The sequence below is a fragment of the Bufo bufo genome, chromosome 1 (genome assembly GCF_905171765.1).
Source record: "Bufo bufo chromosome 1, aBufBuf1.1, whole genome shotgun sequence".
Lineage (NCBI taxonomy): Eukaryota > Metazoa > Chordata > Amphibia > Anura > Bufonidae > Bufo > Bufo bufo.
The window spans coordinates 163,796,969-163,812,794 of NC_053389.1; the positions used below are offsets into that span (position 1 = coordinate 163,796,969).

At 52.1% G+C, this 15,826-nt stretch overlaps 1 protein-coding gene across 2 annotated transcripts in view; it reads left to right on the forward strand.

The window, feature by feature from the left end:
* SORL1 (sortilin related receptor 1) overlaps positions 1–15,826 on the forward strand; it is a 152,127-nt gene that overhangs the window by 41,253 nt on the left and 95,048 nt on the right. For both annotated transcript variants that reach the window (XM_040431434.1, XM_040431442.1), the window contains exons 9-14: positions 7,473–7,665; positions 7,757–7,871; positions 8,433–8,506; positions 8,594–8,682; positions 8,767–8,945; positions 10,383–10,569. In XM_040431434.1, the coding sequence (XP_040287368.1) occupies positions 7,473–7,665; positions 7,757–7,871; positions 8,433–8,506; positions 8,594–8,682; positions 8,767–8,945; positions 10,383–10,569 (837 nt within the window). The remainder of the gene's footprint in view (positions 1–7,472; positions 7,666–7,756; positions 7,872–8,432; positions 8,507–8,593; positions 8,683–8,766; positions 8,946–10,382; positions 10,570–15,826) is intronic.

Sequence of the window (15,826 nt, forward strand, 5' to 3'; positions counted from 1 at the left end):
CACTTGCGTTGTTGGGATCCGGCATGCACTTCCGTTGCCGGAGGTGCCTGCCGGATCCGTAACAACGCAAGTGTACTGAAAGCATTTGAAGACGGAACCGTCTTCCAAATGCTTTCAGTGTTACTATGGCACCCAGGACGCTATTAAAGTCCTGGTTGCCATAGTAGGAGCGGGGAGCGGGGGAGCGGTATACTTACAGTCCGTGCGGCTCCCCGGGCGCTCCAGAATGACGTCAGAGCGCCCCATGCGCATGGATGACGTGATCCATGTGATCACGTGATCCATGCGCTTGGGGCGCCCTGACGTCACTCTGGAGCGCCCGGGGAGCCGCACGGACGGTAAGTACACTGCTCCCCCGCTCCCCACTACACTTACCATGGCTGTCAGGACTTTAGCGTCCCGGCAGCCATGGTAACTATTCAGAAAAAGCTAAACGTCGGGTCCGGCAATGCGCCGAAACGACGTTTAGCTTAAGGCCGGATCCGGATCAATGCCTTTCAATGGGCATTGATCCCGGATCCGGCCTTGCGGCAAGTCTTCAGGATTTTTGGCCGGAGCAAAAAGCGCAGCATGCTGCGGTATTTTCTCCGGCCAAAAAACGTTCCGTACCGGAACTGAAGACATCCTGATGCATCCTGAACGGATTACTCTCCATTCAGAATGCATTAGGATAATCCTGATCAGTATTCTTCCGGCATAGAGTCCCGACGACGGAACTCTATGCCGGAAGACAATAACGCAAGTGTGAAAGAGCCCTAATCCATTCAGGATTCATCAGGATGTCTTCAGTTCAGTCATTTTGACTGATCAGGCAAAAGAGAAAACCGTAGCATGCTTTTATCATAGGAATGTATTAGTGCCAGATCCGGCATTCGGTAAAAATGTGTAAAGAGATACAAGACGGATCCGTCTGTCCGCATGACAAGGGGAGAGATGGATTCGTTCTTGCAATGCATTTGTGAGATGGATCCACATCCGGATGCATCTCACAAATGCTTTCAGTCACATCCAGATCGGCGGATCCGGCAGGCAGTTCCGACGACGGAACTGCTTGCCTGATCACACTGCCGCAAGTGTGAAAGTAGCCTTAGTGTTTGTGTTTTTTTTTTTACTTACTATTAGCCCCCTTAGGGGCTGTAACCCTTGTCCTATTCACCCTTAGGCCCCTATCACACGGGCGAGATTTCTGCACGGGTGCAATGCTTGAGGTGAATGCATTGCACCCGCACTGAATCCGGACCCATTCACTTCTATGGGGCTGTGCACATGAGCGGTGATTTTCACGCATCACTTGTGTGTTGCGTGAAAATCGCAGCATGCTCTATGTTGTGCGTTTTTCACACAACGCAGGCCCCATAGAAGTTAATGGGGCTGCGTGAAAATCGCAAGCATCCGCAAGCAAGTGCGGATGCGGTGCGATTTTCACGCATGGTTGCTAGGATAAAAGTCTATTCACTGTATTATTTTCCCTTATAACATGGTTATAAGGGAAAATAATAGCATTCTTTATTACAGAATGCTTAGTAGAAGGTCAATTGAGGGTTAAAAAAATAAAATAAAATTAACTCACCTCCTCCACATGATACATCACATGATCCATCAGCATGGTAATAGACCATGTGATGAGCTCAGTGACGTCACCACAGGTCCTTTGACAGGTCCTGAAGAAAGAACAGGAGACCGGCAGCTACGCGATCAATTGGAGGAGGTGAGTTAATTTTTTATTTTTTTTTAACCCTCATTGGCACTGCGCCACCAATGTTTATTATACTGGGGTGTTGGGGGGGGCACACTGCGCCCCCAATGTTTATATGTTTATTATACTGGGGGGGGGCGCACTGCGCCACCAATGTTTATATGTTTATTATACTGGGGAGGCGCACTGCGCCACCAATGTTTATTATACTGGGGAGGGGGGCGCACTGCGCCACCAATGAAGATCACTGACCTGTTCATACAAATACAGGAGGCGGTTCCTGGAATCAAATAGCCGGCACCCGACCTCTATGACAGGGAGCTGCGATCCGCTGCAGTTAACCCCTCAGGTGCCGCTCCCTCGGGTGCCGGCTATTTGATTCTGACACCCGCCTCCTGTATTTGTATTAACAGGTCAGTTATCTTCATTGGTGGCGCAGTGGCCACAGCCCCTCTCCTCCTCCTCCTGTCTCTCTTCCTATTGGCGGCGGCAGCAGCGCAGGGGGGAGAGACTCCTCCTCTGAGCGGCGGAGAAGAACATCGGCGGCGGGGCAGAGAACTATCATCTCCTGTGCCCGCTGCTGTATTCAACGGCAGAGCTGTGGCGGCGGGTCTAGTCGCAAATGGCGACAAGACTAAAAAGTCTTGTCGCCATTTGTAAATTCTAAGTCGCATTGGCGACCATTTTGGTCGCCATCTGAAGCCCTGGCTCCTCCTCCAGCAGCTATACCCTCAGCCTGGAGAGAGAGACTGACAGTTTTTGCTTAGTGTCCAAGGAGGCAAGACACTCCCTGAATGCAGGGCTGTTTTTTCTCCTTATTTTTCATTTTTATTTTAGTTTGGATCTTTTATTTTTTCAGGGACAACAGAGACGCCTGGACCTCTCTGTTTCTCCCGGGGTCGAGTTGCGCCAGTGCCGGTCATCCGCACTGCTGCCTCCCCCACAGAAGACAAGGTGGACCAGGGCAGCCTAGCTCCCCTGCACCCCGCCAGCGTAAGGTCGCCCGCACGCCAAGTCCCTCTTCCAGTGTCCTGCCACTGCGGTGCCAGTAGCTAAAGGGGCGACCCTGCTGGAAAGGACCGAGGGGGAAGACTGCAGGATGGTGAGAGGTGGCTTCTCCAGCCCTATCCCCCCTTCCACCTCCCCCTCTCCGCTCCCCCACTGGCTACTTGGGGTCCGTTATTTCTGGGGCCTTTTTTAGTACTAGGGACCTGCAGGCTTCCTTTTCCCCCTCTTTATCCTTCGTGGCCTCCCAGCTACTACGCTCTTGCTGTAACCTCACATGGTGGCCTGCTTCTATTGGCGCTCTCCTTTCAAGTCCTTGAGGATCACCGGCGCTGCGGCTCTCCACAGCGCTTCTACTTCCTGTACTGGCATCCAGGACCGCGTCTGCGGTCCTTACAAACATCGGGGCGGCGGACGCCGCCTCCACATACCTCCGTCCGGCCGAGCGCACATTTGCCTTTTCCTTCCCCCCCCTCTGTTCCGCCGTTATTCCGGCGGGCTATCGGCTTCCTGCCGGGCTCATGGGCGGCGGACCTCATATACCAGCGGCAGGTCCAGCGTGTTCATAGACGGGGGGGGGTTGCCACTCGAGGCCGTTCTGGTTCATCCCGTTTTCGGTCCTCCTGCACGTCCTCCGGGCCTCGACCCGCAGCCGGTCCGTCCTCCGGTCCCTCCCAAGATAGGCGCAAGAAGCCCTTTTTTTGGGCACAGCCCACTTGGCGTAAGTCACAAGCTGCTCGCCCCCCCACAGCCAAGCAGCCCTCAGCCTGAAGGTGCGCCCCCACCCACCCGGGTGGGGGGCCGCCTTCTCCTTTTCAGGGACGTCTGGCGGGCTCACATCTCCGATGCCTGGGAGCTCAAAATTGTATCCTCCGGATACAAAATCGAGTTTTCTTCTCTCCCCCCGGATCGTTTCTCCGTGGGACCCCAAGGGTGCGGCCGCCTTCTCCACAGCCATCCACACCCTACTAGACAAGGGAGTCATCGTTCCTGTGCCTCCGGCGGATCGATTCAAGGGGTTCTACTCGAACCTCTTCGTGGTCCCCAAAAAAGAAGGCTCGGTGCGGCCGATCCTAGACTTCGGCAATTCCGTATGGAGTCCCTCCGATCTGCGGTGGCCTCCCTGGAGAAGGGGGACTTTATGTCATCAATCGACATTCAGAAAGCCTACCTCAACGTTCCGGTCGCTCGGTGTTACCATCGTTTCCTTCGCTTTGCAGTGGGGAACGATCGCTATCAGTTTGTCGCCCTTCCCTTCGGCCTGGCGACGGCTCCTCGGGTGTTCACCAAGGTCCTGGCCCCTGTTCTAGCTTTGCTCCGCTCCAGGGGTGTTTTTCTGCTGCCTTACTTGGGCGACGTCCTTATCAAGGCGCCCTCCTTTCCTCAGACGTCCGCCAGTGTGGACCTTGCACTGGAGACCCTGGGACGGTTCGGTTGGCTTCTCAACCTTCCCAAGTCTTCCCTGAATTACTCCAGATGGTTGATCTTCCTGGGGATGCTGCTGGATACGGAGGCTGCGGAGGTCCGTCTCCCAACGGACAAGCGTCTGGCTCTCCACCCGTCGGTTCACAATCTTCTTCACTACCACCGCCCGTCCTTCCGATCCAGCATGCGGGTGTTGGGACAAATGGTTGCCTGCTTCGAGGCGATTCCGTTCGCACAGTTTCATTCCCGCACCTTTCAAAGGGCGATCCTCTCTGCCTGGGACAAGTCACCGGAGAGTCTGGACTGGCCCTTCCTTCTAACTCCCCAAGTTCGGGCCTCCCTCCGCTGGTGGTTGCGGACCCCTCTCCAGGGGAAATCCTTCCTTCCAGTGACATGGCAGGTGGTTACCACCCTCCCCAGTCCGTCCAGGTCACTTGGTCTCCATCGGAGTCCAAGCTTTAGATCAACGTCCTGGAATTGAGGGCGATCTTCTTGTCGCTCCGACACTGGACTCCCCTGCTAGAAGGTCGTCCCGTCCGTGTCCAATCGGACAATGCCACGGCCGTGGCATACATAAACCACCAGGGGGGCACTCGCAACGCCGCGGCAATGCGAGAGGTGACCCGCATTCTCCCCTGGGCGGAAGCTCACATTCTGGCCCTGTCAGCAATTTATATTCCAGGGGTGGAGAACTGGACGGCGGACTTCCTCAGCCGGACCACCATCGACCCGGGCGAGTGGTCGCTACACCTAGACATGTTTGAGTCCATTTGCCTTAGTTGGGGTCAACCGGATGTGGACCTCATAGCCTCCAGGTTCGACCACAAGCTCCCCACCTTCCTGGCAAGGGCAAGGGACCCAAGGGCGTACGGCGCCGACGCCCTCGTTCTTCCGTGGCAAGAATTTTCCCTTCTGTATGTGTTTCCTCCCATTCCCTTATTGCCTCGGGTTCTCCAGAAGATCGCGGCAGAAGACATTCCCATGATACTGATCGCTCCAGATTGGCCTCGCCGGTCTTGGTACGCCGATCTGATGCTGCTCTTGGGAGATGCGCCGATCTTCCACCAGCATTCCAGGTCGCTACGTTTGACGGCGTGGCTGTTGAGACCGCAGTTTTGACGCAACGGGGATTTTCCACGGACGTGGTTCGCACCATGATCCGCTCTCGGAAGCCTGCATTGTCCAAGATCTATTATCGGACTTGGAGGTCTTATTTGGGATTCTGTGAGAATCTGGCTGTTCCCCCTCTCCGTTTCTCTCTCCCCACGGTTCTGTCCTTCCTCCAGTCCTGCCTGGACCTGGGGCTGGTACTCAGTTCCTTGAAAGGTCAGGTATCGGCGCTGTCCATCCTCTTCCAGCGTCCCCTGGCTCCTCTTGGACCTGTCAAGACCTTCATCCAAGGAGTTGCTCACTCGGTTCCTCCTTACCGTTCCCTGATTCCGCCCTGGGACCTGAATATTGTGCTCTCGATGCTACAAGCTTCCCCCTTCGAGCCGTTACGGAAGATCTCCCTACGACTTTTGTCTTGTAAGGTCGTGTTCCTAGTGGCCATCACATCTCTCAGACGGGTGTCCGAATTGGCGGCCCTTTCTTGTTCTGAGCCTTTTCTGGTCTTTCACCAAGATAAGACTGTTCTCCATCCAGTCCCTTCCTTCCTTCCTTCGGAAGGTGGTCTCCGCCTTTCGTCTCAATGAGGACATCGTCCTTCCCTCTCTGTGTCCATCCCCTTCCCACCCCCGGGAACGGGAACATCACCGTTTGGACGTTGTTTGGGCCTTGAAGATTTACTTGGAGATCACCGGACCCTTTCGTCGCACAGATTCTCTTTTTGTAGTTCCTGAGGGTCCGCGCAAGGGTTTGGCGGCCTCCAAGGTGGCTATCGCCCATTTCATCAAATTAGCTATTGCTGAGGCTTACCGCACCAAGTGCAAGGTTCCGCCTTTCGGTGTCACCACTCGTTCCACCAGAGCGGTCGGTGCCTCTTGGGCCCAGAGACATCGGGCTTCGGCTGAACAATTGTGCAAGGCGGTCACTTGGTCTTCCTTGCACACCTTTACCAAGTTTTACAGGGTGCACACTCATGCATGCTGCTTTGGGCCGCCTGGTCTTGCAGGCGGTGGTTTCATGATGCCTACGGTGGCTTCGCCTTGGGCTGTGGTCCCTCCCTTCTTGGACTGCTCTCGGATGTCCCAAGGTCTCCTGTGTCCCCCAAGGAAATGGGCGAGGAAACTAGATTTTTGTATAACTTACCAGTAAACTCTCTTTCTCGCTCTTCCTTGGGGGACACAGCACCCACCCTTCATTATTTGTTCTACAGGTTACGGTTTGGTTGCCCCTGTCGGGTAGTTGACTTGTTTGGTTTCCACTTTGTTGGTCATTGCCTTTTTTCTCACTACTTGGACACGCAACTGGTAGTCTCTCTCTCCAGGCTGAGGGTATAGCTGCTGGAGGGGGGGCTTAACAGTTTTCACTTAGTGTCACGCCTCCTAGGGAGCTGAGCTATACCCAAGGTCTCCTGTGTCCCCCAAGGAAGAGCGAGAAAGAGATTTTACTGGTAAGTTATACAAAAATCTTGTTTTCTTAAGCGCCACTCTCTTCTCAAACAGCTGATCGGTGGGGTTCCCGATTGTCGGACCCCTACCGATTAGATACTGATGACCTATCCAGATGAATGGTCGTCAGTATTAAAATCTTGGAAATCCACTTTAACAGAAAAGGGTTGTAGCTTCACAGATATGGGGCATGGCCCAATATGCGTCATTTGTACCACAATTCTGCCAAATTTGTCACCAACTAAGCCAACCAATATTTGATAGAAAGTTAGACAAAAGTGTCTATACCTGCATCACATTTATCATCCAGCCTGAGCCCCTGTGATGAATCTAGAACATGTCTAGACAGCCTGGGGGGAATTCCTCATTATTCTACATACATTTTGGCACAGCTGCCATTTTGTGCCACATTTTGCAGCTTTTTTGAAATACTCACCATGTAGACAGAAGAAGACAGCCTATTGATGAGATCTCCATGGTCTGCCAGATTTAACAGTATGCTTCCATATATTTTGTTTTCTGGTGCACGAATTTACTGAGTATGCACCCAAATTAATAACTTTGGTACATCATATGCCAGCGAGTTTCCTTATTAGGAACACCAGTCTTAATAAATAACCCACCGCCCAAGTTACCGTCATCTATTGGTTTAGTAAATCTGCTCCAGAGTGTTTTAGATTTTTCAGTAATATCCTGTAGACTGGCTGCCAAGTTTTTGACGAAGAAAACACTGTTTTAAAGTTTCCACAGCAAAACATGTGTAGATAATGTGGTTGCTTTAATGTTGTCTCCAGGTATCTTGAGAATGAGCCATTTGCTGACGTCCACCGCGTGAAAGGTGTGAGAGGAGTTTACATTGCAAATACCCTCACTGGACCTCTGTCTAAGGAGAACGTGGCCTCTGTTATTACATTTGACAAGGGAGGAACGTGGGAATATCTCCTGGCACCAGGTTATAGCGGTTACGGGGAGACTGCACGCTGCACGGTCAGTTGTCACAGTGTATCATGTCATTGTGACTTTGAAGGCAGCTGATAATAGCTGATACATTTATGTAACAGATTCTCTTCTATTGCAGAACTCTAAAGAATGTTATCTACATCTGGCACAGCCACTCAGTCAGGTCACCTCACAAGGACGGGTTATGCCCATCGTCTCCAAGGAGTCTGCGCCGGGGTTAATTGCAGCAACAGGTTTGTAAGTGGTTTCTAGCCTTTTAGGCCTTATGCACACAAACGTATTTTTGGTCTGTATGCAATCCACATTTTTTGCAGATTGTGCATGAACCCATTAATTTCTGTGGATCCCCCCCCCAAAAACGGACAGGATACAGATGACATCCTTGTGCTGGCCGCTTCTGTGTGGCCGGGCTGCAAGTTATAGAACCTGTCCGATTCTTGTTCGTTTTGCCGTCAATAATATATTTTTTTTACAGTGGGTCCTGCAAAAATTGTGGGATGCACAAAGACCGCATACGTGTTTTGCATATCCATCATTTGTGGATATGGTCGTGTGCAGGAAGCCTTAGGATGAGAAACAGTCTGCCTTGGATTTTGCTGAAAATTTGTTGCAAATTTTAACAGCAAAATCAGTCTGTGTCTCAACACTCCTCTCCTCATCATTGCATGTGCTGTGATACATTCTAATGCACTTTTGATTCTGCTATTGCAGAGTAGGGAAAACACAGCACATTATATATACATAGAGTCTATGACATATATTCATATCTGTTTAAATTGCTGTTGTCATTTTAGGTTCCGTAGGGAAAGATACAATCAGTAAAATTAACCTGTATGTGTCCAGCAGTGTGGGGGTGAGGTGGAGAGAGGTAAGTTTATTTTATTTCATATTCTCCTCTGTCTTCACCTCTCAGCTTCCTCTCTGCATTTTCTTCATTATGTTGCATTTTTTGCAGTCTCTCCTCGGGCCCCATTTTTGCACATGGGGAGATCATGGTGGCGTATTGGTGGCAATTGCACAAGGAGTAGAAACCAACCAGCTAAAGTACGTCGTGATTAGTGTCTGCCATTTTTTTTTTTCTATCTCTTTGTCATCTTTTATCTTTAATTGCCTCCTTTGCTCTTTCAGATACAGTACAAATGAAGGGGAAACGTGGAAAACATTTAATTTTTCTGACATTTCGCTGATTGTCTACGGCTTACTCACAGAACCTGGAGAAAAAAGCACTGTATTCACCATCTTTGGCTCCTATGTCCATAAGGGGCACAGCTGGGTTATATTACAGGTCAACACCAGTGATGTCCTTGGTATGGACTTTTTTTCGTAGAGCATTGGATTTAAGCTCTCTGGGGGAGACTTATCAAGACTGGCGCTTTCTGTATTGGTCTGTATGCCCTGCACTGCCAGAGGATGCAGTGAATTTATGACGAGGCTCAGGCCTCTTCATAAATTAGGCGCATCCTCCGGCAGTTCATGTGCCTAAACAGACATCTACGACAGCTCAGAGCTGCTGTAGATTTCTGGCTTCATTTGCGACAGAAAAATGTCAGAAAGATAAATTTGTTGGCCACGCCTCCTTTCCACTTTTGCCACGCCTCCTTCCTGAAAAGTGAGGGCCGTGGAATAAAGGGAGAGATGCAACAAATTTTTAAAAAGTCGCAAACACACAGAGGGTCATTTATCAAACAGAAATATGCCTAAATTAGGCATATTTCTGGCGCAGATTGCGCCGCAAAGCTCCTTTTCGCCGCAATATTCAACTCCTCCCTGCACGAGCCAGGTCTAAAAAAGGGGGCGCGTCAGGGAAGGGCCAGCAGGTCTGTCTTATTTACCATTTTCTACGCTTGTTTTAGGTGTACAAAATGGTTTAAATGTAAGACATCTAGGAAGCTGTCTTACATTTAGAAGTGGCGCAGGATCCGCCAAAGTTATGTAGAGGCTGGTGCCAGGTATAGGGGCACATTAATAAATGTGCCCCATAGTTTGCGAATTTTTAACGCCACTTCTCAGGCGTAAGGGAGATGATAAATCTCCTCCTCTGTGTCTAGGAACCCAGAATTTAAGATTGCTAGGAACAGGCCATTTTTTATTGTATAGATGTCCTGTTGCTGAAGTTGAGGGCTCGATTGAATTAGTCCCTATATTTCTGCAGCACGAAGCCATGCCACTTACTACCCTTCAGCAAAAAAAAACATAAAAATGCGGAATGCACATGGTTGTTGCCCGTGTATTGCGGATCCTCAAATGTGGTCCGCAATATAGCAATGGGCAGCACACATTCGTGTGAACGAGCCCTAAGGGTATGGCTACACAGCTTTGTGTTGCACAAAAGTCACATGACACAAAAGGGTATACATGGCGAAGTGACATTTCACATAATGTATTTTAATGATGTTGCACTGCAACATGCTGCAACTGTCGTAGCATGTCACTTTGTGTCACCATTTAAATACATTATATGAAATGTCGGGTAATCTCTTTGTTGTGTGACACATGTTGCCGTGTAGCCGTATCCTAATGGTGAAGTCATCAGTGTGCAAGTGTCTGTGTCTATACTTGGGCCAGTGCCAACATGCTTATTTTAGAGCACCAACACATGCCTCAGAGATTTCACCATGGTTTTCAAGAGCCTCCAAGAGACATACAAGTTCATATATGTGGGTGTGAGACACATTTGATGGTTTGGAATATCTGATTATCTGGCACCACAGCAATTCTGTTGACGTATTTCATTTGTTGTACAGGAGTCCCCTGCACTGAAAACGACTATAAGCTCTGGTCTCCATCTGATGAACGGGGCAATGAATGTTTGCTGGGAAGCAAAACCGTTTTCAAGAGGCGGACCCCACATGCCACCTGTTTTAATGGAGAAGACTTTGACCGGCCTATTACGACCTCCAACTGTTCATGCACTAGACAAGACTTTGAGTGGTATGAAATGTTCATACAGTAATTTAAATGGTCACTGTACTTTCAGAAAACTTTGCCCAAAAATCAATAGTACTGGTGAATATAAGAAACTTTGTAATATATCTTTTCAGAGAAAAATGTATGTTTCTCCCTCTAGAATATCACTTCTCCCTTCTCCATAATTCTATGGGCAGCTGTAATCTGATCGTTCAGTGAGCTTCAGTCTGTCTCATTTCTCAAGACGAACTTAGTTGAGAATGTTTGGTTATGATTGGGGAGAAAGAGACACTTTTCTCTGATAAGATATATTACAAAGATTCTAATATTCACCAGTACTATTGATTTATGCAGTACACAGATGTATGCAGTGAATATTTAAAGGGGTTGTCCCATTTTACCTTCTCCACAGCTTGATGGAACCAAGTGCCGGCCCCAGGTGGGAGTTATGGAAACAACAGAGCCGGCACTTAGTCCCATCTCACTGTGGAAATGGCGAGACGGAACAACCACTTTAATGACTTATCGCTGCAGGCAGGTGATATGTTCTTTTTGTAGCAAATTATATTTTGTAGTTGAAACTTTGCTTAATAGTGGAGACAGTCAGCAGGGGACATCTAGTGGAGTTGCAGGGCCCTCTATATGTTCGGTACTATCGAAGAGTTTTTTAACACAGGCTGAAGTATGACATAACATGAGGCTGGGTTAATACATACCTTTTTTTTGTTGCAGTAAAAAAATGCAAAAAAACATTTTTTCTCGCCCAGTTTCCTTGGGGCACACAGAAGACCTTGGGTATAGCTTATCTCCATAGGAGGCGTGACACTAAGTGAAAGCTGTTAAGCCCCTCCTCCACAGCTATACCCTCAGCCTGGAGAGAGAGACTGCCAGTTTTTGCTTAGTGTCCAAGGAGGCAAGACACTCCCTGCTCTGCAGGGCTGGTTTCTCCTTGTTTAAATTTTAGATTTTTACTTTTTTCTTTTCTTTTTGTTCCAGATCATCAGGGATAACAGAGACGCACTAGACCTCTCTGTTCTCCCGGGGTTGAGCTGCGCCAGTCCCGGTCATCCGCACTGCTGCCTCCCCCACAGAAGACAAGGTGGATCAGGGCAGCCCAGCTCCCCTACATCCCGCCAGCGCAAGGGTCGCCCGCACGCCAAGTCCCTCTTCCAGCGTCCTGCCACTACGGTGCCAGTAGCTGAAGGGGCGACCCTGCTGGAATGGACCGAGGGTGAAGACGGCTGTGGTAAGAGAGAGGCTTCTCCAGCCCTACGTCCCCCACCCCCCCACCCTGGTCTCCTGCGTGCCTGACCCCCATACTGGGCCTCTAGTCCCCTGCTGGATCTATGCTGGCCCCTGGGGTCTCTATGCTGGCCCCTGCAATCTCCTTCTGCCCCCCCCCCCCCCCCCCCCCCCTGCCTGGCTCCCATAGACATGCAGCCAGTGGCTGTCTCCACAGCCAGCTACAGAAGCGGCAACATAGTTTATTTCTCTATCAGCACAGGCACCCGGTCTCTGGGTCCCCCCCTACATCTCCTACCGGAGTGTTGCTCCAGGCCTGAGGCTCCTGACGGCTGTTGAGTAAGGCCTCGCCTCCGGCCGACATTGGTATTCCGGTGCGGCCGGGCGCCGCAAAAATCTTAGCCCAGGCTCCGCGGCCTGCTAGGCCGCCATTCCGGGTCCCTGACTTTTCCGGCCGGCGGGGTGGGCTCCCGCGGCCGGCAAGCCGCCATTCCGAGCCCTTGACTCTTCCGGCCGGCGGGGTGGGCTCCCGCGGCCGGCAAGCCGCCATTCTGGGCCCCTGACTCTTCCGGCCTGCGGGGTGGGCTCCCGCGGCCGGCAAGCCGCCATTCTGGGCCCCTGACTCTTCCGGCCGGCGGGGTGGGCTCCCACGGCGGGCTTTGGGCTTGACTTCTAGGCCCAGCAGGCCCCGGCCGACCGTCGGTGCCGGTCGGTGGGGCCCCGCAAATTTTGGCCCAGGCTTCGCGGCCTGCTGGGCCACAATTCCGACCGGCCCGCGGGGTGGGCACCCGCGGCCGGTTTGATGCGCCACTCCGCCTCAGGTCCCGGCGGTACATACCGGGCGCCGCAAATTTAGACCCCGGCTTCACGGCCTACTAGGCCGCAAAATTCCGGCCTCTGGTGGAGGGGGCGGGAACTTCTCCAGGCGCGAATTCTTCCCGCCGGGAGGTTCCTCCGCCCCCAGGGGATCGCAGTGCCGCCCTCCAGGCCGGATCCATGTTAACCCTTTGGGTACAGGCCGGATCCCAATGGGCCTGTATGGTTGGCCCCCCTTTTTCCTGACTATCTGTGCCCGTATATGGTGGCCCCCTTTAGCCTCAGAGAGGCTGTGTTTTAAAAAAAAAAAGAAAAAAAAAAAAAGAAATAATAATAAATACATACAGGACGCTGCAGCCTCATCAGTAGTGCTGCATGTCTGCATGCCCTCTTTCCACAGGCGGCATAGTGTTGCGCTCCCAACCTGCGTCGCTGCTAGGGCATTTCCCCTTTTAGGCTGTTTTCCTGCCCTCTTCCAGGATACGGCGCTGGCCAAGTGCATGCGGCCCTTCCGTAGGCAGCATTCATCATCTCTCCAGTTATGGTGCCTGCCATGTGCATCCCCCCCTCCTAGGCGGGATACTGCACTCTCCCTGGCTGCCGGCTGGCCATGTGCATGACCCTCTTTTAGGCGGAATACTGCACCTTCACCGGATACGGTGCTGGCCATGTGCACGACCCCCTTCCATAGGCGGAATGCTGCACTCTCTATGGATTTGCTGCCGGCCATGTGCACGACCCCCTTCTCTAGGCGGAACGCTGCACTCTCACTGGATTCACTGCCGGCCATGTGCGTGACCCCCTTCCATGGGCGGAACGCAGCGCTCTCACTGGATTAGTTGCCGATCATGTGCATGACCCCCCTTTTTAGGCGGAATACTGCACTCTCACCGGATACGGTACTGGCTATGTGCACGACCCCCTTCTATAGGCGGAACGCTGCACTCTCTTTGATGGGCTATGATGTACTTATGTACTATGTTACTATGCTGCACTCTCACTGGTTTCGCTGCCGGCCATAGGCATGACTCAGGCAGCATACATACATCCCTCTGTCTGTGGTTGTTTTCTCGCAGGTACGTTACTGGCCATGTGCATGTACCCCATACATGGCGGGGTGCTTGCACTCTCGCTGGATCCGCTGTCGGCCATATGCATGACCCCTCTTCCGTGGGCGGTGTACGCACTCTCGCTGGATTCGCTGCCAGCCATGGGCATGCCTTCCTTCCTCAGGTGACATACACACATTCTCACTGACTGTGTTTGTCTCTCACCAGTGCGTTGCTGGCCATGTGTATGACTCCCATACATGGCGGGTGCACGCACTCTCCCTGGATGAGATGCTGGCCATGTGCATTACCCCCCCTTTTTTTCTGGGCGGCATGCTACACTCTTACCGAATACCTTGCTGGCCATGAGCATGGCCCTCTAACATGGGTGGAACGCTTGCACTCCCATTGGATACGGTGCTGGCCTTGTGCGTGACCACCCCACATTCCATGGGCAGAATTTGGCACGCTCATGAGATTCACGGCTGTCCTTGTATGGCTGTGCTGGACTTGTACTTGTCCCCCTTCATTGGCAGAGTAGTTGCACTCTCGCTAAGTCAGTGTTGGGTGTATTATTGCACACTCACTTAATGCTAGGATAACCCTGTGCATGTTCCCCTTTCACTAGGTGGACCTCCTGCGTTCCTGCTGGATTATAGGGTATGTCCTGCTTCTCTGAAGTAGGTACGGCCTTAGGCATCACTCCCTTTTGGGACCGGCCTTTGCACTCTTGCCGACTGCAGTTTGCCAGATACAATTTCCCCCCTTTCGGGGCGGACTGCTTGCGTTCCATCGCATGCTATACTAGGCTTGTGCATAACTCCCTTGCAGGTTGCACTTTGCAATTACGTACATGCTGTGGCACTCTGTGGCGAGCCCCCTTTTTCGCTGAATTAACCTTTTTGCAGTGAGCGGACGTTCTTGTGCGTTGTTTGGGCCGTGTATGCCTTCTCCTCCTGTAGGTGGGTTGGCCTTCTCACTGCTTACGGGCTGCTCGTACGTATGCCTCATCTGCTTCCTGCGGGATACTTTTGTTTTCTTGGGATACGATGCTTGCCGCAAGCCTTGCACTCGTCTCTAAGGAGTTCATTCTGTCCACCTGACCCGGACGGGCTCTACTTGCTCTCTGCTGCACGGAGCTGGGTGGTACTTATTCATTTAGTTGGCCCTTCATCCCAGGGAGTGTTCGTGGTCCTAGATGCGTGCCCATTCGTCCTTCCGTGGTATTGCTTCCCTGCGCTAGTGGTCACATGGTCGAGAGTGCTGTTGTCTGGAGCGCCCCTCGAATTCTTCGTTGGCTCTGGCAGGACTGCGGTTCCCTTGCCTGCTGCAATTTCCTCCTCTTCGGATGTAGTGTGGTATGAGTCCTTCCTCTTGGCGCCTCTACGCTTCAGTCTGATCTGCTACCAGGTGCGGGCCGCTTTTCTCGGGAAGGTCACCCAAATTCGCTTGGGTGCTCGATTACCCAGGTCGGAGGACCTCCACCTTGGGTTCTTCAGGGTATTCGCCTTCTGCGAGGCGGTGAACCGGGCATCTCACAGTGTAGCAGGGTTCTGCTTTTGAGCTGTCCTATGGCTTCCCTGTTGCCCACTCCTCCGTTCGGTTGGAGGGTGTTATGCCGGCCTCTGTCTCGACTACCTTATCTCGCCGGCTCTGTTTGGCTCCCGCTCGGTACAGATCACTCCGATGTGGCTTCTGTCCCGCCAGACTTCAGAGGCTGTTCCTTCACTGTCCTCCCCTCTGGGGAGAGCATGGTTGTTCATGTGGATGGTTCCGGTGTTCCTTTTGGCCTCGTACTGTCTCCCTTGTTCACACTGGCTGTATTAGCTGTGCCTATTTACCGAGTCTACCGCGTTCTGTCCTCCCGCTGAGTGCAGATTGCGTGGTCCATTCTAAGATAATGGTCCTGCTGTAGACTTACCTTCTCGGTAACTTGGGGGGACTACTTTTCGGTCCAGATTGTCCTTTGATCTCCCACACCGGGACTGTAGAACATGGCTACATCAGCATGGACTTTAGCCTGTCTTGTCCTGGCATCTGGCGGATACTGGGCGGACCCTTTGGTTCCGTTCCGTCTGTCCTTTTGCTCCCCCACTCGGGTGGATACGGGACAACGTTGCTCGGGGGCCGACGGGACCAGTTTTGTCGACTTCTGCCCGTGTTACTGGTCTGCG